This window comes from Hyla sarda, chromosome 6, assembly GCF_029499605.1.
Source record: "Hyla sarda isolate aHylSar1 chromosome 6, aHylSar1.hap1, whole genome shotgun sequence".
Lineage (NCBI taxonomy): Eukaryota > Metazoa > Chordata > Amphibia > Anura > Hylidae > Hyla > Hyla sarda.
In genome coordinates, this window is record NC_079194.1 from 36087717 (window position 1) to 36114132 (window position 26416).

A 26416-nucleotide genomic window follows, 5' to 3' on the forward strand; every position below is an offset into this window, starting at 1 on the left:
ACAAATCTGTTTACATTTCTGGAGCCAGTTGATATAAAAACATTTTTCTCCTGGAATACCCCTTTAAGTAAGTGACCCCTCTTTGTAAAGCTGTTCATCCGTACTATAACCCAGTATATTGAGTTTAGTGTGGCTGAACAGGGTGTCAGATTCTCTTTAAATCTAATAATGTGTTCTATTAAAGGGGTATTCCAGGCAAAAACTTTTTTTTATATATCAACTGGCTCCAGAAAGTTAAACAGATTTGTAAATTACTTCTATTAAAAAATCTTAATCCTTCCAATAGTTATTAGCTTCTGAAGTTGAGTTGCTGTTTTCTGTCTAACTGCTTTCTGATGACTCACGTCCCGGGAGCTATCCAGCTCCTATGTGGATATTTTCCCATCATGCAAGGGATATTCTCCCATCATGCACAGCTCCCGGGACGTGACATCATCATTGAGCAGTTAGACAGAAAACTTCAGAAGCTAATAACTATTGGAAGGATTAAGATTTTTTAATAGAAGTAATTTACAAATCTGTTTAACTTTCCGGAGCCAGTTGATATATAAAAAAAAGTTTTTTGCCTGGAATACCCCTTTAAAGTTTATGTGAAAGCATCCATCAGTGCTCACATTGTATAACAGAAACGGCTGTCATTCCAGCATTGGAATTAAGGACTTTTTGTGCACTAGTATTACATTACGAAGCAGTAGACTTGCCTTGGTCTATTTATACACTACATCAACTACAATCTCTGTATCCTCAGATTCTTCACTTCCAGCTTTAGGCTATGTTCACATGAGCATTAGGCAAATCCGTTATAAAATGCTGATTATTGTCAGATAACGGAGGTAATTTTTAACAGATCGGAAACTGATGTTAACAGAAGTCAATGGTCCGTTATATTAACCCGTTCAGGACCAAGCCCATTTTGGCCTTAAGGACCAGAGCGTTTTTTGCACATCTGACCACTGTCACTTTAAACATTAATAACTCTGGAATGCTTTTAGTTATCATTCTGATTCTGAGATTGTTTTTTCGTGACATATTCTACTCTAACATGGTGGTAAATTTTTGTGGTAACTTGCACCCTTTCCTTGTGAAAAATCCTAAAATTTGATGAAAAATTAGAAAATTTTGCATTTTTCTAACTTTGAAGCTCTCTGCTTGTAAGGAAAATGTATATTACAAATAAAAAAATTTTTTATTCACATATACAATATGTCTACTTTATGTCGGCATCATAAAAGTGACGAGTTTTTACTTTTGGAAGACACCAGAGGGCTTCAAAGTTCAGCAGCAATTTTCCAATTTTTCACAAAATTTTCAAACTGACTATTTTTCAGGGACCAGTTCAGGTTTGAAGTGAATTTGAAGGGTCTTCATATTAGAAATACCCCACAAAAGACCCCATTATAAAAACTGCACCCCCCAAAGTATTCAAAATGACATTCCGTCATCATTTTAACCCTTTAGGTGTTTCACAGGAATAGAAGCAAAGTGAAGGAGAAAATTCACAATCTTCATTTTTTACACTCGCATGTTCTTGTAGACCCAATTTTTAAATTTTTACAAGGGGTAAAAGGAGAAAATGTATACTTATATTTGTAGCCCAATTTCTCTCGAGTAAGCACATACCTCATATGTCTATGTAAAGTGTTCGGCGGGCACAGTAGAGGGCTCAGAAGGGAAAGAGCGATAAGGGGATTTTGGAGAGTACGTTTTTCTGAAATGGTTTTTGGGGGCATGTTGCATTTAGGAAGCCCTTATGGTGCCAGAACAGCAAAAAACCCTCACATGGCATACCATTTTGGAAACTAGACCCCTTGAGGAATGTAACAAGGAATAAAGTGAGCCTTAATACCCCACAGGTGTTTCACGACTTTTGCATATGTAAAAAAAAAAAAAATTTTTCACTAAAATGTGTGTTTCCCCCCAAATTTCACATTTTTCCAAGGGTCAATAGCAGGAAATACCCCCCAATATTTGTAACCCCTTCTCTTCTGAGTATGGAGGTACCCCATAAGTTGACCTGAAGTGCACTATGGGTGAACTACAATGCTCAGAAGAGAAGGAGTCATATTTGGCTTTTTGAGAGCAAATTTTGCTCGGGGGGCATGTCGCATTTAGGAAGCCCCTATGGTGCCAGAACAGCAAAAAATACCCACATGGCATACCATTTTGGAAACTAGACCCCTTGAGGAATGTAACAAGGAATAAAGTGAGCCTTAATACCCCACAGGTGTTTCACGACTTTTGCATATGTAAAAAAAAAAATTTTTTTTCACTAAAATGTGTGTTTCCCCCCAAATTTCACATTTTTCCAAGGGTCAATAGCAGGAAATACCCCCCAATATTTGTAACCCCATCTCTTCTGAGTATGGAGGTACCCCATAAGTTGACCTGAAGTGCACTATGGGCGAACTACAATGCTCAGAAGAGAAGGAGTCATATTTGGCTTTTTGAGAGCAAATTTTGCTCGGGGGGCATGTCGCATTTAGGAAGCCCCTAAGGTGCCAGAACAGCAAAAAAAAACACACATGGCATACCATTTTGGAAACTAGACCCCTTGAGGAACGTAACAAGGGGTACAGTGAGCATTTGCCCCCCACTGGTGTCTGACAGATCTTTGGAACAGTGGGCTGTACAAGTTTTCATTTTCATGGACCACTGTTCCAAAGATCCGTCAGACACCTGTGGGGGGTAAATTCTCACTGCACCCCTCATTACATTCCGTGAGGGGTGTCGTTTCCGAAATGGGGTCACATGTGGGGTTTTGTTTTTTTTGCGTTTGTCAAAACCGCTGTAACAATCAGCCACCCCTGTGCAAATCACCTCAAATGTACATGGTGCGCTCTCCCTTCTGGGCCTTGTTGTGCGCCCCCAGAGCACTTTGCGCTCACATATGGGGTATCTCTGTAGTCGGGAGAAATTGCATTACAAATTTTGGGGGGCTTTTTCCCTTTTACCTCTTGTGAAAATGTAAAGTATAGGGCAACATCAGCATGTTAGTGTAAAAAATAAAAATATTTTACACTAACATTCTGGTGTAGACCCCAACATTTCCTTTTCATGAAGGGTTAAAGAAGAAAAAGCCCCCCAAACCTTGTAACGCAATTTCTCCCGAGTACAGCGATACCCCATATGTCGCCCTAAACTGTTGCCCTGAAATACGACAGGGCTCCGAAGTGAGAGCGCCATGTGCATTTGAGGCCTAAATTAGGGATTTGCATAGGGGTGGACATAGGGGTATTCTACGCCAGTGATTCCCAAACAGGGTGCCTCCAGCTGTTGCAAAACTCCCAGCATGCCTGGACAGTCAACGGCTGTCCGACAATACTGGGAGTTGTTGTTTTTCAACAGCTGGAGGCTCTGCTTTGGAAACAGTGGTGTACCGTACGTTCTTATTGGGGGAGGGGGGCTGTGTAGGGGTATGTGTATATGTAGTGTTTTTAACTTTTTATTTTATTTTGTGTTAGTGTAGTGTAGTGTTTTTAGGGTACAGTCACATGGGCGGGGGATTACAGCGAGTTTCCCAGCGCAAAATTTGCTGCATCTCAAGATGCGAGAAACCCACTGTAAAAGCCTCGCCCACGTGAATGTACCCTGTACATTCACGGGGGTGGCGTGGCGGGGGGGGGGGGGGGGGGAGGGGGGGGGCTTGCATCAGCTGTTGCAAAACCACAACTCCCAGCATGCATGGTCTGTTAGTGCATGCTGGGAGTCATAGTTTTGCAACAGCTGGAGGCACACAGGTTAGGGAACACTGAGTTAGAAACAGACAATGTTTCCCAACCAGTGTGTCTCCAGTTGTTGCAAAACTACAACTCCCAGCATGCCCAGACAGCTGAAGGGCATGCTGGGAGTTGTAGTTCGGCAACATCTGAAGGGCCAGATGTTGCTGAACTAAAACTCCCAGCATGCCTGGACAGTCAGTGCATACTGGGAGTTGTAGTTTTGCAACAGCTGGAAGAGCACAGATTGGAGACCATTATACAATGGTCTCCAAACTGGGGCCCTCCAGATGTTGCAAAACTACAACTCCCAGCATGCATGGTCTTTTAGTGCATGCTGGGAGTTATAGTTTTGCAACAGCTGGAGGCACACAGGTTAGGAAACACTGAGTTAGAAACAATGTTTCCCAACCAGTGTGTCTCCAGCTGTTGCCGAACTACAACTCCCAGCATGCCCTTCAGCTGTCTGGGCATGCTGGGAGTTGTAGTTTTGCAACAACTGGAGACACACTGGTTGGGAAACATTGTCTGTTTCTAACTCAGTGTTCCCTAACCTGGACAGTCAGTGCATGCTGGCAGTTGTAGTTTTGCAACAGCTGGAAGAGCACAGATTGGAGACCATTATACAATGGTCTCCAAACTGAGGCCCTCCAGATGTTGCAAAACTACAACTCCCAGCATGCCCAGACAGCCAAAGGCTGTCTAGGCATGCTGGGAGTTGTAGTTTTCAGACTCCTAGAAGCAGCAGTGAAGATCTTCTGAGGACTACATACTTACCCGTCGCTGCTCGTCCACGTGGCCGGTCCCGCGCTGCTCCTCGGTCCCGCCGCTGAATCAGGTAAGTCCGCCGGTCCCCACGTGTTCCCCCCGAATGCCGCAGGTCCCCGCGAGCCCCCGCAGCCTTCGTCCCCCGTTCTGCCCGACTTCCAGGGGCGGGCAGTGCGGGGGATCTGAACCTTCACCCCAGATCACTGTGATTGGTCCACAGGGACCAATCACAGTGATCGCTGACCAGGACCATCAATTGATGGTCCTGGGGGTGAAGCAGAAGTTGTCCCCTGCTGGAAACAGCGGGACTTCTGCCAGTTAACCCGTGCGATGCTGCGCATCGCCGGGTTAACTGCATGTCATTTATAAACGCCGGGATGCGCGAACGCACTGCACAACCCGGCGTTTATATATGACATTCTGCGGGAAGGGGTTAAAAGATTTTGTAAAAATTCAATATAAAATAACGGAATGATAACATCTGTTACCATCCAATAAAAACATCAGTTTATCACCGTTAATGTCTGTTATTTTTTTTAACTACTGTATATATATATATATATATATATATATATATATATATATATATATATATCTCTATCTATATATATATATATATATATATATATATATATATATATATATATATATATATACTCGTGTATAAGCCGAGTTTTTCAGCACGATTTTTCGTGCTGAAAACACCCCCCTCAGCTTATACTCGAGCGAACTCTGCACCTGTCAATCCCTTCTCAGTGGTCTTCAACCTGCGGACCTCCAGATGTTGCAAAACTACAACTCCCAGCATGCCCGGACAGCCAACGGCTGTCCGGGCATGCTGGGAGTTGTAGTTTTGAAACCTCTGGAGGTCCGCAGGTTGAAGACCACTGCGGCCTTCGTCATCATCCAGACCCCCCTTTAGTTTTCTACTCACCTCCCCTCGGTGGGAAGGAAGGGTGAGCTGGTCCGGGCCATCTATGCTGCAGGGACCGTCCGGTGGGGAGGGTTAGTCGTTCCGGGCTGTCCATTTTCACCCAGGGGGCCCTCTTCTCCGTGCTCCAGGCCCGGCCCCGGACTAGTGACGTTGCCTTGACGACAACGCACAGGGACGTGCATGAACCTCCCTGTGCGTCATTGTCAAGGCAACGTCACTAGTCCGGGGCCGGGCCTTGAGCGCGGAGAAGAGGGCCTCCCGGTGAAAATGTACAGCCCGGAACGACTAACCCTCCCCACCGGACGGTCCCTGCAGCATAGATGGCCCGGACCAGCTCACCCTAACTTCCCGCCGAGGGGAGGTGAGTAGAAAACTAAAGGGGGGGGGGCGTCTGGATGATGACGAAGGCCGCAGTAGTCTTCAAACTGCGGACCTCCAGAGGTTTCAAAACTACAACTCCCAGCATGCCCGGACATCTGATGGCTGTCCGGGCATCCTGGGAGTTGTAGTTTTGCAACATCTGGAGGTCCGCAGGTTGAAGACCACTGATGAAGGGATTGACAGGCGGTTATGATGAAGGGTGGGGGGGGGTAATGATGACGGGGGGTCTGGATGATGACATGGGGGGATGATGTATTTCCCACCCTAGGCTTATAGTCGAGTCAATAACTTTTCCTGGGTTTTTGGGGTGAAATTAGGGGCCTCGGCTCATATTCGGGTCGGTTAATACTTGAGTATATACGGTATTTCCATTTATTTTATTTTTTTTGAGCATGCTCAGTATTAATAACATAAACCAGCATAAAGAAGGCCACGAAATACAAAAAATAATAAGCAAAAAATAAGAAATTGGGGTAAAGACAATCAAATAATATACAACCTATAAACAAGTCTGCACCCTGTATCCCAAATATAACCTCAAAGAATAAATATACGCAAGTGGTATGAAAAAAATCTTAAAGGGGTAGTCCAGTGGTGAAAAACTTATCCCCTATCCTAAGGATAGGGGATAAGTTTGAGATCGCGGGGGGTCCGACCGCTGGGGCCCCTGCGATCTCTCTGTACAGGGCCCCGGCTCTCCACTCAGATAGCGGGAGTCGACCCCCGCACGAAGCAGCGGCCGACACGCCCCCTCAATACATCTCTATGGCAGAGCCGGAGATTGCCGAAGGCAGCGCTTCAACTCTGCCATAGAGTTGTATTGAGGGGGCGTGTCGGCCGCTGCTTCGTGCGGAGGTCGACACGCCCCCTTCCCGTGGTCTGTCGGGGCTCCGTACAGAGAGATCGCAGGGGGCCCCAGCGGTCGGACCCCCCGCGATCTCAAACTTATCCCCTATCCTTAGGATAGGGGATAAGTTGTTCACCACTGGGTCACCACTGGACTACTCCTTTAACTTTATTAAATATACACAATTATGACAAGAAATAAACCCCCATAAAAAACACATAACACTCAGACAAGATTAAAAATAGCGCAGTGGGGGAACACTGAGTAGATAGTAAATATATATATATCAGTGCAAATAGAATATAATTTATGAATGACAAAGCTGGTAAACATAGATATATATGAGATTACACATGCGGCTTGCACCCATTCAGTGCCATTTAATGAAAGTATCCACTATTTATATTCAATACACATAAATAAGGTGCACAGCAGCGCTATGTAGGTTAGTAATCTATATCCAGCAAGTCACTATACAATCACATAATAGTACAGCACAGATATGGAGTGCTGCATTATAGCAGCACAAAACTGACCAAAATAAGGTAGCGTGGCCTACTCCAGCGTTCCCCCATCTCACACTCCAACGCGTTTCGCCCGCTTTGTCTGGGAGTCCTTAAAGGGGTGCTCCGGTGGAAAACTTTTTTTTTAAATCAACTGGTGCCAAAAAGTTAAACAGATTTGTAAATTACTTCTATTAAAAAATCTTATTCCTTCCAGTACTTATTAGCTGCTGAAAACTACAGAGGAATTTCTTTTCTTTTTGGAACACAGAGCTCTCTGCTGACATCATGACCACAGTGCTCTCTGCTGACATCTCTGTTCATTTTTAGGAACTGTCCAGAGCAGCATATGTTTTCTCTGGGGATTTTCTCCTACTCTGGACAGTTCTTAAAATGGACAGAGATGTCAGCAGAGAGCACTGTGCTCGTGATGTCACCATGAGAGCTCCTCTGTAGCAATTTCCTCTGTAGTATTCAGCAGCTAATAAGTACTGAACGTATTAAGATTTTTTAATTGAAGTAATATACAAATCTGTTTAACATTCTGGCACCAGTTGATTAAAAAAAAAAAAGTTTTCCACCGGAGTACCCCTTTAACTTTTATTTAATAAAGTTAAGATTTTTTTGATACCAGTTGCGTATATTTATTCTTTGAGGTTATATTTGGGATACAGGGTGCAGACTTGTTTGTAGGTTGTATATTCAGTAGTAATAACAGATGTAAAAATAATGGAGGCTAACGGAGATTAGACTTCAATGATAAATTACTAACGTACGTTATTTCTGAAGGAAAAAAAATATGTGCATTTTACGTTAAAAATAATAGAAATTAAAGGGGTACTCCGCTGCTCAGCATTTGGAACAAACTGGTCAGAACGCTGGAGCCAGCGCCGGGAGCTCGTGACATCATATCCCCGCCCCCTCATGATGTCACACCCCGTCCCCTCAATGCAAGTCTATGGGAGGGGGCGTGACAGCTGTCACGCCCCCTCCCATAGACTTGCATTGAGGGGGCGGGGTGTGACGTCATGAGGGGGTGGTGATATGACGTTACGAGCTCCCGGCACTGGCTCCAGCGTTCAGAACAGTTTGTTCCAAATGCTGAAAAGCGGAGTACCCCTTTAAGTGAAAGTGATGATAACTGAGGATAGCGGAGATGAAAAATCACCCATAGGAATGAATGTCTTAACTTAATTTTTCATTTTAGTTTTTCAAATTCTTTAACAGAACTGAGTAACGGAAATGAAAAACTCTGATGTGATCTCAGCCTTAGCCTCTTACTACATAAGGTGCATGCACTGTAATTACTTACTACATTACTCTTCATTTATGGACACGCCAAGTGGATCCCCAGACTATGCGCTACTCATCTTGTAACTTATGGACATCTTCCATTACTTCTTACTCTTACTACATTACATAGTCATCAGCAAAAGCAGAAACCATTATATTAATAACCTACACCATATAATTTGTGAATGAGTTAAATAACAGTAGTCTGAACCATGAAACTAGTGGTACACCGCTTATAACCAGAGACCATCCAGGGTAGTAATCATTGACCACGGCTCCTGGATCGGCTCTACAACCATTTTCTGTCCAGTTATAAACATATCCAGGTTTCTGCCACCACCTCATAAACACCTTATTGTCTGACACATACTGTGTCTGGACTATTCTGGCCTTAAAGGGGTACTCCGTCCCTAGACATCTTATCCCTATCCTAAGGATAGGGGGATAAGATTTCTGATCGCGGGGGTCCCGCCGCTGGGGGATCTTGGCTGCATCCCAGACAACCGATGCGCAGAGTGAACTTCGTTTCGTGCCGGATGACTGGTTGGGAGGCTTGTGACGTCACGGCTACACCCCCTCAATGCAATTCTATGGGAGTCACGCCCCCTCCCATAGACTTGCATTGAGGGAGCGTGTCCGTGACATCACGAGCGGGGCGCAGCTGTGACGTCACGAGCTTCTAAACAAATGCTGGGTGCAGCAGGGAGATCGCAGGGGTCCCCAGTGGCGGTACCCCCATGATCAGACATCTTATCCCCTATCCAAAGGGGATAGGGGATAGACCATACAGGGTAGTAATTATGGACCACTGCTCCTGGCTCGGGTCTACAACTAGTCACACTGCGGAGTCACACTTCTGCTTAGCGAAAGGAAGCAAACTTATTGAAAAACATCTACTAGCGTGTGAAATGCATAGTAAAAGAAAATGCTCTATAAAACCTACCTGTCATATCACAGAAAATAAATAATACTTCTATATGTTACTAACTAGGTCATGCAGATGCTTTACGTGTCTTTTTTTTATATGTCTAGCTGCTGTATTTAACTCACAAATCCCTCTGCTCAGGAAGTGGCGTGTCCGAGGCAAGCACTGAGCCTGCCCTCACTCACCATGCATTCACTTCCTCCCTCAGTCTGCTGTGCTTGGTCTCTTCATCCAATCACTGCAGGCTGCTCTGTAATCCCCTACTCTCTGTTTTCATGCTGCAGTCTGATAGGACAGGAGTGAGTACAGAGGAGTGCTAGTCCCACCCTCATTTCCTGGACTTTGTCCTGGCTTGTGCTTCAGCTGGGACAAAGATGGTGCTGCAACCAGACAGGATTATGTTCTGGATAATATGGTGACCCGTAGCTTTTTTTTATTTTTTATAAGCCATGATTTCTTTAAAAAGGAGATAACATTTTTAATGAAGTATATTAGAAAGGTTGATGTTTTGCCAAAACGTACAACATATAAAAAGTTTGGATTCTGCCAGTGCCCATTTTAGTACATTTTAGAATATTTTAGTACCAGCAAAGTGGATGAAATGATAACGGATCTTATCTGCACAGAAATTGACCTGCAGTGTAAATTTAAATATGAATTGCTGCAGGATTTTTCCCATGGACAAAAATAAGAAACATTTGCAATAAATCTGAAATGTATTTGTCAAGGACCGACCAGGGGATAGGGAGAGTGAGCCCTAAACTGACCCCAAAACATCTCTCCCTGCCTACTTTCCCCTCCATCCTAAACTAACTAAATATCGACAACTGGGTGCGCCGGTCCCTTACTGCGCTAAAGTGCAGTAGAGTAAACACACATATACATAGTCGGTCACAGGACAAAACAGAAAAATACTAGACAACCAGATATACCAAACAGGATACAAATACTAACAGGGCAGAATGTAAACAGGCAAACTGAATAAGGAAACATAGGAAACTGTTCACAAACAGGTACAAATGCAAAGGATAAAGATCAGATCAACCAAACAGGATATAAATATAGGACACTGTTCACACTGGGACACAGAACAAACAAACTGGACACCCCACTCCACAAAAGGAGTAGACATTAATAATAAAACCAAATAGGCTACAGGCCAGCAGACACACTCCACCACGTGGACAAGATGCTGACCCAGTAGGAAACAGAAATATAATACATGAAACACTAGACTAGAACCGGATGAGTCTGTATAGACTCCAGAACAGGAATATAACATACAGAGCACAGGTAACAAGCAAGACTCAGACAAAGTGTGAACAGATACATAACAAAAAGGATATACAAATCCTAAAACCGACAAATGTAACACAGACTAAAATCTACAAAGAACAAGACTATTTAACCATGGCTAAAACTCATATAAATACAAGATAAATGCTCAAGCAGACTTGAAAGTTTATTGCACAATAACCAGCACCAGAATGCAGGAGAACTCTGGTTAAATAACCGCACCCGAGTTCTCATTCGTTCATAGCATTAACTATTTCCTATCCAGGTAGAATAGCAAACTGTTCTGAACAAACTAGTGTGTGAATACAAACCTAAACAGAAAAATACAAAAACAAATAAACGGACATTACATTATTGTTGCAGATTTGGATACCGATTACCCATGGGACTGTGGCAAAAAGCTGTAATTGCAGAATTTAAACCCATTTGCTTTATTTTTTCCAGAGTTATTAGGCTAAGTTTCCACTTGTTTTTTTTCTGGCAGTTTTTGGAAAACTGCCACAGCAGTTTTTGAGCCAAAGTCAGAAGTGGATCCATAAGGGAGGAGAAGTTTAAGTTCTTCCTTTATATTTCCCATTTCTTTTGAATACACTTCTGGCTTTGGCTCAAAAACTGCAGTGGCAGTACTCCAAAAACTGCCAGAGAAAAAACCAAATGGAAACTTAGCCTTAGGGAAATACCACAGTGGTAAATCTGCACCGTCTTTTTCTTTGCAGAAATGCTGCAATTTTTCCACCTTCAAAACTGGATAGAAAATCTGCAGTATATCCATCCTATGTGGCCATACCCTAAACCAGGTCAGCAATATGTCTGACCTATATATCTACCTAATATGTGCAGTGCTGGGAGTCAGTTAAGAGTATCTTAGACATTTATTTAGTTTTTTTAATTCCTATTTATTTATTAAGTATAAATTATGGTTTGTTCTAGGGAGGTGGAGGGAAAGGTATTCAGACTGGGCATGTTATTGGAAGATATACAAGAACAAATCAAAAACAGCGAGGAAAATAAGCATGAGCCCGTGTCTACGACCCTTTCAGGAAAAGCTCTTCTTAACACAGAGGTGAACACATTGTTATTGGGAATATATAGTCCTGCTGTTATGAACATTTAATAAGGGCCTAATAATTATCGTGTAAAGCACAATAGAGTAAATGTAAGCAGGAGCTTACACAAAAAAGGTGGAGGCGTTATCTGGTTAGAACCTTCCACCTTGTGTCCTCTTCTCCTGGCTCCTCCCCCTTGTGTCCTCTGCTCCTGTCTCCTCCCCCTTGTGTCCTCTTCTCCTGTCTCCTTCCACTTGTGGCCTCTTCTCCTGTGTCCTCTTCCTTGTGTCCCTCTTCTCCTTTCTCCTCTTTCTTGTGTCCTCTTTTCCTGGCTCTTTCCCCATATGTCCTCTTCTCCTGACCCTTCCACCTTGCTTCCTCTTCTCATGGCTCCTCCCTCTTGTGTCCTCTCCTCCAGACTCTTCCCCGTGTGTCCGCTTCTCCTGGCCCCTCCCCTCCCCTTGTTTCTTCTTCTTCTGGCTCCTCCCTCTTGTGTCCACTTCTCCTTGCTCCTTTTCCTTGTTCCTCTTCTCCTGGCTCTTCTACCTTGTTCCCTTTCCTTCTGGCTCCTCCTCTTGTATCCTCTTCTCCTAGCTCCTCTGCCTTATGTCCACTTCTCCAGGCCCCTCACCCTTGTGTCCTCTCTTCCTGGCCCCACAGCCTTGTGTCCTCTCCTCCTGGCCCCTCACCCTTGTATCCTCTGCTCCTTGCTCTTTCCTCTTTTGTCCTCTTCTCTTGGCTCCTACCCCTTGTGTCCTCTCCTCTTGGTTTCTCCCCCTTGTGTCCTCTCCTCCTGGCCCCTCCCCCTTGTATCCTCTGCTCCTTGCTCTTCCCTCTTTTGCCCTCTTTTCTTGGCTCCTACCCCTTATGTCCTCTCCTCTTGGTTTCTCCGCCTTGTGTCCTCTCCTCCTGGCTCCTCCCCCTTGTTTCCTCTCCTCTTGGTTTCTCCCCCTTGTGTGCTCTCCTCCTGGCCCCTCCCCCTTGTTTCCTCTCCTCTTGGTTTCTCCCCCTTGTGTCCTCTCCTCCTGGCCCCTCCCCCTTGTTTCCTCTCCTCTTGGTTTCTCCCCCTTGTGTGCTCTCCTCCTGGCCCCTCCCCCTTGTATCCTCTGCTCCTTGCTCTTCCCTCTTTTGGTCCTCTTTTCTTGGCTCCTCCCCCTTGTTTCCTCTCCTCTTGGTTTCTCCCAATTGTGTCCTCTCCTCCTGGCTCCTCCCCCTTTTTTTCTCCCCTCTTGGTTTCTCCCCCTTGTGTCCTCTCCTCATGGCCCCTCCCCCTTGTTTTCTCTCCTCTTGGTTTCTCCCCCTTGTGTCCTCTCCTCTTGGCTCCTCCCCTTTGTGCTCCTCCTCCTTTGGCTGTGTTTTTGGTGATTTAATTATATAATTTAAAGCATTACATAGCAACAAAGCTATGTTCAAGCTCCTGACCATGGGATGTATTGACTTGTGTCTTATGTATAGGAAGACAAGAATGTCCACGAACTGGTAATAAACAGCAACACCGACAAAGTAGAATCATGGTAAGTCCGGATACAAATATTGAGAATGAGGCAAAACATTTTTTGTAATTTTACATGATACATAGGCTCAGATTTATCAAAATGTGTGAGAGAAAAAGTGGAGAGATTTTCCCACAACAGCCAATCACAGCTCAGGTTTCACTTTACCAGAGCTGTTAGCTGAGCTGTGATTGGCTGTTGTGGGAAAATCTCTCCAGTTTTTCTCTCACGCAGTTGGATAAATCTGGGCCATAGTTTTGATTAAATATGTCACCAGGATCAACCCTATATAACTGGTGGCAACATGTTATCTATACTGTATGTGTGATCATAAAGAACTTTGGCGCACTCACCTGGCACGCACTTGCTTTATTGAGCTTGACAGATTCACATACAGCAGGGAGGTGGACAGATGTAACATGGACGGGTGTGTTCTGCCAGTGGGCGACGTTCTTTCTGATCACGAGTTTGTTCTATTGCTGGGTTTCATTCCTGAGCACCATCTATTGTTACACATGGAAGATAAGAAGGGGTACTCCGCTGCTCAGCATTTGGAACAAACTGTTCCAAACGCTGGGGCCGTCGCCGGGAGCTCGTGACATCATAGCCACGCCCCCTCATGAAGTCACACCCCGCCCGCTCAATGCAAGTCTATGGGAGGGGGCATGACATCAGTTGACTTCCATAGACTTGCATTGAGGGGGCAGGGCATGTTTTCAGGAGGGTCGGGGCTATGACGTCACAAGCTCCCGGCACCAGCTCCAGCGTTCGGAACAGTTTGTTCTAAACGCTGAGCAGTGGAGTACCCCTTAAATACCACTAGTACGGCTTATCCTGACTCTGCAGGTGCATTAATATCGTGGGGGAGAGTCTAATAGGGACTGTTCTGGGTCCTTGCCGACTAAGAGGATTGCATGTTGTATAGTAAAATAAGGTTACCTTATCAGATCTGGATGTCCTCCTAAGGTTCCGTGTTATACCAATAAGACTTTAGAAGTCCTCGGGATGTTCGGCATTAGTAGTCACTGCTCTCAGGGCTGTAAACTCACCTACACAGGTACTGCTCTGCTCCCTGAAGTCTTGCAGAGGCCCAAAAGCAGCGATCTCCCTGGGTATGAAGCGGCTTCTGGGCTATGGTGAGACTTCAGGGAGCAGGGCGGTGACGTTTGCCGTGTCAGGCCGGTCTATCATAAGTAGGAGGGATTACAGCCCGGAGCACGGGGACTACTTGGGAATGCAGCACACCCCAATGACTACTTGAGGTTCATTAGCATACGGCATGGAATATTTTGAACAATCATTTTCTGCAGTATTGCAGACGTTCGGGAGGAAATCTGGACACAATAAGAAACCTTATTTTACCCTACAAAACACTACCATATATTTAGAATAAAACTGGGTTCCCTTTAAAAATAAAGGTCCTTGTGGGAGAAAAAATAAGTGAAGAAAATGTAATGAAATAAATCGTTGAAATAAAAGAATAAACATAAAATTGTTCTATATATAAGTTATCCCCTCAATAGTTAGAATTTAGAGTTTGAGGGTGTTCAGATGAAATAAATGCCATTTTGTCAAATGCCAAGTGCAGAAAAATGTTAGCGATAAACAAAAATAGAGAAAAAAGTGAAATAAAAAGACTATACCTTATGACCACACAAGTAAACACAGGGTTAATTATACCTACACTGGCTATACAGAGTGAAACAAACTCCCAAAGGATATATAAAAAAAAACATATTATAGGTAAAATGATAACACCAAATGAAAGAACATAAAATATCATAAAGATAATCCAAGTGTCCTCGAAAGTTTCCATGAATACAGTACAAAGAGGAATAAAGACATAATTAGGGAGATTTATCAAAACCTGTGCAGAGGAAAAGTGTTGCAGTTGCCCATAGCAACCAATCAGATCGCTTCTTTCAATTTTCAGAGGCCTTTTTTTTTTTAAATGAAAGAGGAAATCTGATTGGTTGCTATGGGCAACTGCACCAGATTTTGATAAATCTCCCCCATTATGTATTACTAAGAGAAGTAATTACTGTATAACCAAGAATACCTGACAAGCCCTTGACCTGCATATAGCAATTCATGTTGGTTAAGATCAGTGTTTCCCAACCATGGTGCCTCCAGCTGTTGCAAAACTACAACTCCCATCATGCCCAGGCATGCTGGAAGTAAAAGTTTTGCAACAGCTGGAGGCACCCTGGTAGGAAAACACTAGTTTAGATTTTTGACCCTGAACAACCCATAATCTAAGGTTAAAAAGGTAATCCGGGATTTTATTTTTATTATACTATGCTACCGGGGCTGTAAAGTTAGTGTAGTTCAAAATATAGAGTCTGTACCTGTGTATCATAGTGGTTTTGCAATTTTGTAACAGCTGGAGGCACCCTGGTCAGAAAACATAGGTGTGTTTCAATAGGTGAGGTGGCTGATGTGTGGGAGGGAGAAAAGTTACCTCACACTTACAAATAAGGAATCATGGGATTTGTAGTTTAAGAGAACGAATGCCAACAGGAAATACCAGTTCACAAAAAGCTAGCCACAGTGTTATGGTAATCTCACAACATAGCCATTTAGCCCCAAGACAAGCGCAGATCCTTCCTGAGCATGTCCATTACTGTCTGCCAGGTACGTACTAAAATCACCTTATGTTGGATAATCTCTTTAAGGTCCTATAGGGTTTTGTTGATGCAAATATATACCACAAAAACTCACTAGAAATATATTTTTAGGTCTCCAAATATTATAACAGTGTCAGAGACACAGATACAAGACTCACCCGTGGAGAAAGAGGAGAAAGCAGCAATCGATAGGCTACACCAGCTGGTAAATATGTGAATTAAACGCCCCCCTCGGCTTATACTCGATTGAACTCTCCGCCTGTTAATCCCTTCTCAGTGGTCTTCAACCTGCGGACCTCCAGATGTTGCAAAAATACAACTTCCAGTATGCTGGGTGTTGTAGTTTTGAAACCTCTGGAGGTCCACAGGTTGAAGACCACTGTGGCCTTCATCATCATCCAGACCCCCCCTTTAGTTTTCTACTCACCTCCCCTCGGTGGGAAGGAAGGGTGAGCTGGTCCGGGCCATCTATGCTGCAGGGACCGTCTGGTCAGGAGGGTTAGTCGTTCCGGGCTGTCCTTTTTCATGTGTGTCCCTCTGCGTCGTTGTCAAGGCAATATCACTAGTCCGGGGTGTGGAGAAGAGGGCCCCCCAGTGAAAATGAACAGCCCGGAATGACTAACCCTCCCCACCGGACGGTCTTTGCAGCATAGATGGCCCGGGCGGGCTCACCCTTCCTTCCCACCGAGGGGAGGTGAGTAGAAAACAAAAGGGGGGGGGTATTTGGATGAGGACGAAGGCTGCAGTGGTCTTCAACCTGCGGACCTCCAGAGGTTTCAAAACTACAACTCCCAGCATGCCCGGACAGCCGATGGCTGTCTGGGCATGCTGGATGTTGTAGTTTTGCAACATCTGGAGGTCCGCAGGTTGAGGACCACTGATGAAGGTATTGACAGGGGGTGATGATGAAGGGGGGGGGGGGGATGGTGCCGGGATCTGGATGGTGACGGGGGTCTCGATGATGACGGGGGTCTCGATGATGACGGGGGTCTGGATGATGACGGGGGTCTGGATGATGACGGGGGTCTGGATGATGACATGGGGGATGATGTATTTCCCACCCTAGGCTTATAGTCGAGTCAATAACTTTTCCTGGGTTTCTGGGGTGAAATTAGGGGCCTCGGCTTGTATTCGGGTCGGCTTATACTCGACTATATACGGTACTTATTTATATCTCAATTCGGTCGACTTAGGATAACATGAATAGAAGATCATTCTGCTGCAACATTTATAGAATCCGTAAATTAGACTGAGCTTCTATTTTTACTACAATTGTATTGCTGCATGTAAATGATCAAATCTATTACAGCTATCTTGAGAAGAAAGCTAATCGCCGCACCAATCCATATTATACTCGGACAACATAACCTGTAATATGTAGTATGACGCCTCTTTGCTGTAGTTCCGTAACCTGCCGGTAAATAGTGCTACTACGCCTAGTAGGCAATAGAATGTTATCACAAAAGAGGAAAGTACGGAGCACTGACCGGGTTAAGATGCAGTAGAAATCTTTATTTTCTTTCACAGGAACATGTTGTGCGGGGGGAGCGGACTGCTGGGAAGACTTTCGGGCAATGGACCGTATAACGCGTTAGCACTTTTTCAGGCCCTACCTAAAGATAGGGTCTGAAGAAGCGCTAACGCGTGACACTGTCTGTTGCCCCAAAGTCTGTCCAGCAGTCCGCTCCCCCGCAGATAGGGCCTGAAGAAGCGCTAACGCGTGATACGGTCCGTTGCCCCAAAGTCTGCCCAGCAGTCCGCTCCCCCACAAAAGATGTTCCTGTGAAAGAAGCGTTCGCTTTTAACGTAAATTTGTTTTCCCTTAGTCCTAACAGCAGCACAAGTGGGGTGTATTGCCCCTGTGAAGCTGGCAGGATGGAGGAATTTTTAATTCCAGCCAAGCAATTACATTTTAATTAACTCCCCAATAAAAGGCCTCCTCCCACAGGCCACATTGCTGAATAACAAGTAACAAAGAAAAAACAAAATAAGGGTGGGAAATTTGTGTGCTGCTGTTAGGACTAAGGGAAAACAAATTTCCGTAAAAAATTAACGCTTCCCTTACGTCCTAACCAGCAGCACAAGTGGGTACTTAGCAAGAGCGGCACTTAGGATGGATTGCCCAAAGGCCAACTCTTCCGAATGTTTGGCATTAACCCTGTAATGACTAACAAAAGTGTTATGGGTGCCCCATGAGGCAGCAGCACAGATTTGTTCCAGAGGAACAGATTTTCTCTCAGCAAAAGAGGTAGATACTGCCCGGGTAGAATGGGCAGTAACAAAAGCAGGAGGAGTCAACTCCTGGGCTACAAAGGCCTCCCGGATTGCCTCTTTAATCCATCTACTCAGAGAGGGTTTAGAGGCTTTAAGACCTTTGTTCTTCCCAGAAAAGGAAAGAAGAAGGTGTTCGGATCTTCTGAATTCTCCAGTTCTTGAGATGTAGATTATGAGGATTCTTGAGATGTCCAGAGTATGATCCGCAATTTCATCGGGAGAGGATGGATTAGGACACAGAACTGGAAGAGATATGACTTGATTGGTGTTGGAGAAAGTTGGGATATTAGGAACAAAGGTAGGCAAATATCTCAACAGTCCTGGAGAAAGAGTGTGTAAGGCTCAAAAGCCGAAAGGGCCTAAAGTTCACCAATCCTTTTGGCTGAGGTTATGGCCAATAAAAAGGTGACTTTAAGGGATAAATACCTAAAGTCAACTTCTTCCAGAGGTTCAAAGGGGGGAGAGCATAACCTCTTAAGAACAGTAGATAAATCCCATCTGGGAATAGGTCTGAGAACTGTAGGTTTAAGTCTTTCAGCTCCCCTAAGGAATCTTCTGATTAGGGGCTCTTGTGACAAAGATCTGCCTGAGGAGGCAGAGAGTGCTGAAACTTGAACCTTTAGAGTGGATGGGCTTAGACCCTTGTCAAGGCCATCCTGGAGAAAACGTAGTAATGCAGAAAGGAGGATCTGAGGCTACTACTTCTTTCATAGTACACCACTGATGAAAGATCCGTTTTATCCTGGAATAAACTTTGTTTGTTGACTGTGCTCTAGAGTGAGCAATGGTTCTCAAAACCTCTAGAGGAAGCCCACTATCTAGTAGGGTCCTGTCAATCTCCAGGCTGTCAGATTGAGTCTCCTCAGATCTAGGCAGGAGCCTGTGTTGTAGACACCATGTTCTGCACGGGGGGAAGACTCCAATAGCACACTTGACTCATCCTCATGAGCTGGGTGAACCAGGACCTCTTGGGCCAGAATGGTATGATGGCAATCACTGAGGCCTGGTTTTGCCTGACTTTCATCAATACCTTCGGTATCATGGAAAGAGGAGGGAAAATGTAGGCCAGCCTGAACCTCCATGGGATGGACAGAGCGTCTATCGCCACCGGATTGTCCTCTTTGTAAAGAGAGCAAAACCTGCTCACTTTGGCGTTCAGATGAGTTGCCATGAGATCTATCTCTGGCACTCCCCACCGTAGCGTTATCTTCTTGAAAACTTCTTTGTTGAGGGACCATTCGCCTGGACTGGAAGGCCGCGACTTAGATGATCTGCTACTGTGTTGAGATCCCCCTTGATGTGGATCGCTGAAAGGTGAGTTAAGTTGGTCTCTGCCCAGGAGAGAATTAGTCCGGACTCCTTGAGGAGTGCTTGCGACTTTGTGCCCCCCTGTTTGTTGATCTAAGACACCACCGTGGTGTTGTCTGACCAAACTCTTATTGCTTTCCTTAGAATAAGGGGTGCAAAATGGAGGAGAACTAATCAAACTGCTCTCAATTCTCTCATGTTGGAAGAGAGAAGTCTCTTCTGAGGGGTCCAAGTACCCTGAACAGGATTCTCATCCATATGGGCTCCCAAGCCCAGAAGGGAGGCATCCGTGGTCAAAATGATCCAACGAGGTTGAATGAAGGACTTCCCATTTGTCAGATCCCTCCACCATTTGAGGGATGCTCGGACTTCGGGAGACAGGGTGTATCTTTTGTCAACCCCTTGGGGTTGCGATTCCAGATAGACAAGACTTGATCTTGAAGTGGTCAGAGATTCCATAGGGCCCAGGGAACTGCCTCTGCAGATGCTGACATGTGACCCAACATCTTCATCAGAGTTCGGATGGAGACCTTGCGAGGACTCCTCAAGAACTCTGCAGCTCTTACTACTCGACCGTTCCTCTCTGGAGTCAGAGATAAGGTCATTTGGGAGGAATTGACTATAAAGCCCAGGAACTTCCTAGTGGTGGAAGGAATAATCTCTGACTTTTCCCAATTTATGATCCAGCCCAGACACTGGAGAAAATCTAGATCCAGATGAAGATGAGACTGTAAAACCTCTGGAGTAGAGGCTTTTAGAAGCCAGTCGTCCAGATAAGGAATGATCTCTAGACCTTTTAGTCTGAGAGCAGCGACAACTGGAGCCATAACCTTTGTAAAAGTGTGGGGAGCAGAAGTAATGCCGAAAGGCAGAACAGCAAACTGGAGATGCTTTGCCACACCCTTTATGGTGAAAGCAACCCTCAAGAATGAATAGGAAAATGAAGGTAGGCATCCTTCAGGTCGATGGTGACCATAAGATCTTGAGGGTCCAGGATGCTGGTGACTGACTGGATGGTTTCCATTCTCAACTGTCTTTTCTTTATGAAACGGTTCAGGAAACGGAGGTTGATAATAGTGTGCCAGTCCCCTGACGGCTTTGGGACTAGGAAAATAGGGGAGTAGACCCCTGTCCCCTTTTGATGGGGAGGAACCTCTTCTAGAGCATGTTTTTCTATATATTGAAGAACAGACTCTTCTAGAACAGATTGTTTTGGTTGGGGTAACAGCTTTGTCAACACAAATTTTCTTGAAGGGGGGGGAGACATATACTCTATTCTGTAGCCTGACCTGACTACTTTTAAGACCCAAGGATCCTGGATCTCCTGGATCCAGGTACTTAGAAATGAACTTAAGCGAGGGGAATCGGTGGATAGACTTTCCACCTGAGGACTTGGAAGGCAAGGGGGAGGGGAATCGTGGGTGGAGACTACGGGAGAGTCAAAGATCAGATTTGCAGTCTTTACCACGACCGCGTCCCCCACCATGTTTTTGGTTGGATTGGCGCTTCTGAGATCTAGAAGGGGCCTGGTTTCTACCACCCCTTCCTCTACCTCAGCCGCGAAGATTCTGTACAGGAAGGCATTTGCCTTTTTAATCGGCAAAGCCCTACATAATTCGGTCTAGCTCAGAACCGAAGAGTCGACTGGGTTCAAAAGGAAGACCAGATAGATTAAACGTAGAGGAGTTATCCGCCATCCAGGGGCAGAGCCATAAGGGGCGCCTGCTAGCAGAGGCAAGAGCCATGGACTTCGCGGCCAATCTAAGGTGCTGTTGGGACGCCTCGCAGGGAAAGTCCAGACTAAGGAGGAGGGTCTTGAATGAGTCCAGAATTTCTTCTCTGGGAACATTCCCTTCGATATCTGATTGTACACAGAGAACTCGATCTTTAGCGAAATCAGCGACCTCAGATGTTGCTATAGCCACATTCGCAGAAGCTGACGAATAGCAGCGTCTAAGTAAAGAGTCCACCTTCCTGTCTAGGGGATCCTGAAGATTGCTTCCATCATCAGCCGGAACCAAAACCCTTTTGGATAGTTTGGTAACTGCCATATCCACCTTAGGAGGTGGGAGTCAGGACTCCGTTTTTTTTTCCTGGAAGAGGATACATTAACTTGAACCTCCTAGTGAAGACAGGAGGTTTATCAGGGTGTTTCCATTCGGAAACCATTAGTTTTCAGAGGGATTCGCCACTTTGAAGGCCCACGGCCCTCTAGAGGTGGACATTGAGGCTTCCCCTTGGTCAACATCCTGATCCCTTGACCGGATGGACCAAAGTAGTCTTTATGTTTTATCCACCAGAAAGAGAGATGGTAGCACTATTTCTTCCATGGACTGTTCAGATCGTGCATCCACAGACATAAGTGACTCTTCAGGAACGGAAGTGGGACTAGAGGAAATTCTAGGCCTCTTTGTAGAAAAAATGGTCTTCAATTCATTGATGGAGTTTCCCATGAATTCTTTCATCCACACAAACATATCCTGGATGGTGGGTTCTGCAGGATTAGGGGGTGGCCAGCACCCCGGACACCTATTCAATTCATAGGAGTCTGGAAGGGGGGGTACCGCACTCCACACAGGTGAGATGTCTTCTCTTTGATGTAGCTTTGTGGCTCCCAGTATAAGACTCACCAATAGGGGGAGTAGACATTCTGGAAGATAATTTTTTTTTAGAAGCAAATAGCAACAAAAAAATGCAGAATGCATATAACTGCAAAGAAACTACCTAAGAGAATATCGCAGAAACTGCAATATAGAACACAATGTTAAATATTTGCAATTCACTCCAGCAGCAAGGCAGCAAGAGGCCTGCTGCATGGAGGACCCGCTTTAAATAGAGGAGGGGGCGGAAAATTCCAAAATAAGCCCCGCCCCCACAGGATCTGACATAAATCCTGGAGAGGCAAAATATAACCTTATAAAATTTTAGAGTTGTGCCCCTCCCAAAACACTGGAAGAGGCATAGAGAGTCAGCCTAAACTGAAGGAAGAAAGAAATTAATTTAAACAGCGTGTTAAGAAGTGCAGATGCCGGACTGGAAGTCATCAGATGACGCACTTCTGGTCCGCGGCATCGCCGAACACGCCGGGACCAACCGCACAGAAAGGTAAGGCGATGACGCCTATACTGGGGAGAGGGAAGGAATACTGCCCGCAAAGATAGGTGGTGCACAGCGCACCCGAGACATACACGCAACTCCACTGCTCTGAGGACACACAGGCATCGGTGCTGCCCGGTGAGCAGGGCATAGGAGATGGCAAGACTGAAATCACAGAGCTGCAAAGCTGCAAAAGATACATGAGAAAAAAAAAACCCTAGAGAAAAAAGGGGGGAAAAATCCATGTAGGCTCAGTAAAAAACCGCAGAGCCTGCACCGTCCTGCTGTCCGCACAGGACAGAAAAAAAAGCAATGTGGCCTGTGGGAGGAAGCCTTTTATGGGGGAGTTAATTAAAATGTAATTGCTTGGGCGGAATTAAAAATTCCACAGTCCTGCCAGCTTCAATGGGGCAGAACACACCGCTTGTGCTGGTGGTTAGGGCGTAAGGGAAAATAAAGATTTCTACTGCATCTTAACCGGTCAGTGCTCCGTACTTTCCTCTTTTGTGATAACAAATCTATTTCAGCGATTACAGAACATCCCTCAGGAGAATAGTATGGACTTGCTCTGATGATGTCATCCTTGAGTTTACACAAAGTCAGCTGACCCAGGACTGACCCATTCCTTTGACACATTAGGGGCTGTCATTTTCTGTAGGTCAGACTGATTATCACAAGACCCAGTTACAGTAGCAAAACACATTGGGGGAGATTTATCAAAACCTGTGCAGAGGAAAAGTTGCTGAGTTGCCCATAGCAACCAATCAGATTGCTACTTTCATTTTGCAGAGGCCTTGTGAAAAATGAAAGCGGTGATCTGATTGGTTGCTATGGGCAACTGGGCAACTTTTCCTCTGCACAGGTTTTGATAAATCTCCCCCATTGGCCCTGATTTGCTATAGTAAACCCGACATGTTTTGTCGGGTTTTGCAACAGATTCTGGCGCATTGCGCCAGAATTCTGTGTCATTGCGCCAGGAAAAATAAATAAAAAAAAACCTCGACCAATTTTACTGTGAAAACCCGAAAAGGGGCATGGTCACTGAGAAAGGAGGGGTGGCCGCTGAGAAAGGGGCTTATCTCCAATATTTTCACAAAAACTCAACATATTTACTAAAGTTTCCGCAGAAAATGTGGTGGATTTCAGCCGAGGAAAAACCTACAGATCAGAGCATGTGTGAGATTTATCAAAACCTGTGCAGAGAAAAGTTGCTGAGTTGCCCATAGCAACCAATCAGATCACTTCTTTTATTTCTCTGCACAGGTTTTGATAAATCTCCCTCCATGTGTGTAAAAAGCAAAATGTAGGGAAAAGTGCAAAATGTATGGAAACCTTATTAAATACAGTGGAAAAAATATTGTGAATTAAAACCCACAAAGAAAACTCCACTCTTAGTAAATCAGGGCCAATGGCAGACAGAATTCTGTCGCAATGAGGCAGAGTCTGTCGCACAACCTGTCAAAACATGTCGGGCTTACAATAGTAAATCAGGGCCATAGATGCAGCTGTGCTGGTATAAAACAGATAGTGGTGTAGGACTAGTGATGGTGATTGTGGGACAAAACAAAAACAAAGCAAACCTGGAGTGCTTCTTTAATGTGTAACTTTACTCAGCCGAGCGTCTCAGCACATTACACAGTTACTGCTAAAATCAATGGGCTGAGTCCTCCACTATAATAGATGGGACTATTAACATAATTCATCAGTAATATTTTATACACCAGACAACCCCCATAAGGGGGCTTTCACACTACGATTGTAGTGTACGGTTGCTGTATCCGGTTGGGAGGGGCGAAAACCATCCGCTCCCGTATCACAGCCGGATATGGCCCGAACCCCATTCATTTCAATGAGCCGACCAGAGTCAAACGCTGACTCCGGTTGTCTCATTGTTGCCCCGTATACAGTTTCCTGACTGGACCTAAAACCGTGGTATACCATGGTTCTAGGTCCGGTCAGAAAACCGTATTCGGGGAAAAATGAGACAACCGGAGTCAGCGTTTGACTCTGGTCGGCTCATTGAAATGAATGGGGTTCGGGCCATATCCGGCTGTGATACGGGAGCGGATGGTTTTCGCCCCTCCCAACCGGATACAGCAACCGTACACTACAATCGTAGTGTGAAAGCCCCCTTACTAGTGTTGTCTACTACAGCCAGCTATCCTTTTCCATGTCGTAAAATCTGTAATTTATTTAATCATAAAGAATTGTATTTTCTTATGCTCTATTGTTTCCATTGTCAGTATTTGGACCCTGATATTTCTATTGGAACCAAAGAGCTTGAGCTAGACCCAGCACTTAGTGATCACAGCACTGTACATAGGTAAGCTGCTTTATATTTGTTCTCTAACTACTTTTTTTGCTTACTGGTTCTGTACTGCACTGCTGTCTCTGTTAACAACCCAGCTACTTTTACATTGCTTTATTATTTTGATATTGCTACACTTTAGTGGGGAAGGGACCACCACCCTGGTTGGGGGCATCCAATAAAGAAGGTGGGTACCCCAAAAGGCAGGGACAGATGAAAAGAAGATAGAGAGATTTTCTTTATAATCCGGAATAATTAATGAATTTGATAAATTAGAAATATTGTTTTTCAGCATCAACCAGTTGACCAGAAATGAAGCTTCAGTGATCTCCAATGAACTTGTTCCTCTTATTCTTGGTGATCGAGTCTGTAAACCTAAAGGTCCACGTAAGTTTAAAAAATATTACACATTAAAGGGGTATTCCAGTAAAAAAACATTTTTTTCATATCAACTGGCTCAGGAAAGTTAAACAGATTTGTAAATTACTTCTATTAAAAAATCTTAATCCTCCCAGTATTTATCAGCTGCTGAAGTTGAGTTTTTCTTTTCTGTTTGACAACAGTGCTCTCTGCTGCCATCTCTGTCTGTCTGAAGAACTGTCCAGAGTAGGAGCAAATCCCCATAGCAAACCTCTCCTGCTCTGGACAGTTCCTGAGACAGACAGACAGGTGTCAGCAGAGAGCACTGTTCTCAGACAGAAAAGAACAACTCAACTTCAGCAGCTGATAAGTACCTCCAACTTTTAGTTATTACAGGAACTGCAATTCTCTCTTGTTGTCTAAAGCATTTAGATATGAAGCAGATAAAAGTTTTTGGGTGCACCAATATATACTGTATATATAACATACACAGATGATCAAAACAGTTGGGAGTTTTTTTTTTTTCTTTTACCATTTTTTAATGGTAACAAATATTTTTAGGCTCTCTTTGCCAGGTGGAGCGTCCTGAAGACTGGATTTTGGCTGAAGAGTCAGGGTTTGTTGCAATAGGACGAAGTACAGGAGAACTAAAGAAAGATACCGGGTCTTCACCACATCTCAGGTAATACTGAGCCATTTTCTGTTGTACCTCAGAGCTGCATTCACAATTCTATTGACCGTTATGGGAAATAGTCTACAGCAGTGGTCTTCAAACTGTGGACCTCCAGATGTTGCAAAAATACAACTCCCAGCATGCCTGGACTGGGAGTTGTATTTTGTCAACAAAAAAGTGGGCACTTAATAGTCAATAACCATAGGCCACTTAAAATACTCTCACCAAACAAATTAGGCCACATATGGTAACAATTACACATATCAATCTTTATTAAACACAAGTTAAAAGAACATACTGTGGTAATGGCGGGGTGTGTGGTGCAGGGCAGAGGGTATTAACCCCTAGTGTTCGTGACGCCAGGGCACAGTTTAGCCTTAACCACCTGAAGGTATACCGCTGGATCCTGGGCTAGGCATGGGGGCAATGAAGACACCGACGCCAAATTACGGACAATGGTAGCTTTATTGAGGGTAGACCCAAGGCCCAAGGAGGTCACCAGTGACACAGAGTCCTCACAGGTTTGCTGGGACTTGTAGTAGACAGGAGAATTTAGTGGAGGCCATGC

At 44.7% G+C, this 26416-nt stretch overlaps 1 protein-coding gene across 4 annotated transcripts in view; it reads left to right on the top strand.

Annotated features, from left to right (window-relative positions):
- Positions 1-26416, top strand: part of AKNAD1 (AKNA domain containing 1) — a 109451-nt gene that overhangs the window by 68712 nt on the left and 14323 nt on the right. For 2 of the 4 annotated variants that reach the window (XM_056523499.1, XM_056523498.1), the window contains exons 6-11: positions 11594-11726; positions 13165-13223; positions 15941-16034; positions 24751-24830; positions 25108-25202; positions 25737-25857. In XM_056523499.1, coding sequence (XP_056379474.1) covers positions 11594-11726; positions 13165-13223; positions 15941-16034; positions 24751-24830; positions 25108-25202; positions 25737-25857 — 582 coding nt within the window. The remainder of the gene's footprint in view (positions 1-11593; positions 11727-13164; positions 13224-15940; positions 16035-24750; positions 24831-25107; positions 25203-25736; positions 25858-26416) is intronic. The other 2 variants (XM_056523501.1, XM_056523500.1) reach the window with 2 other exon arrangements.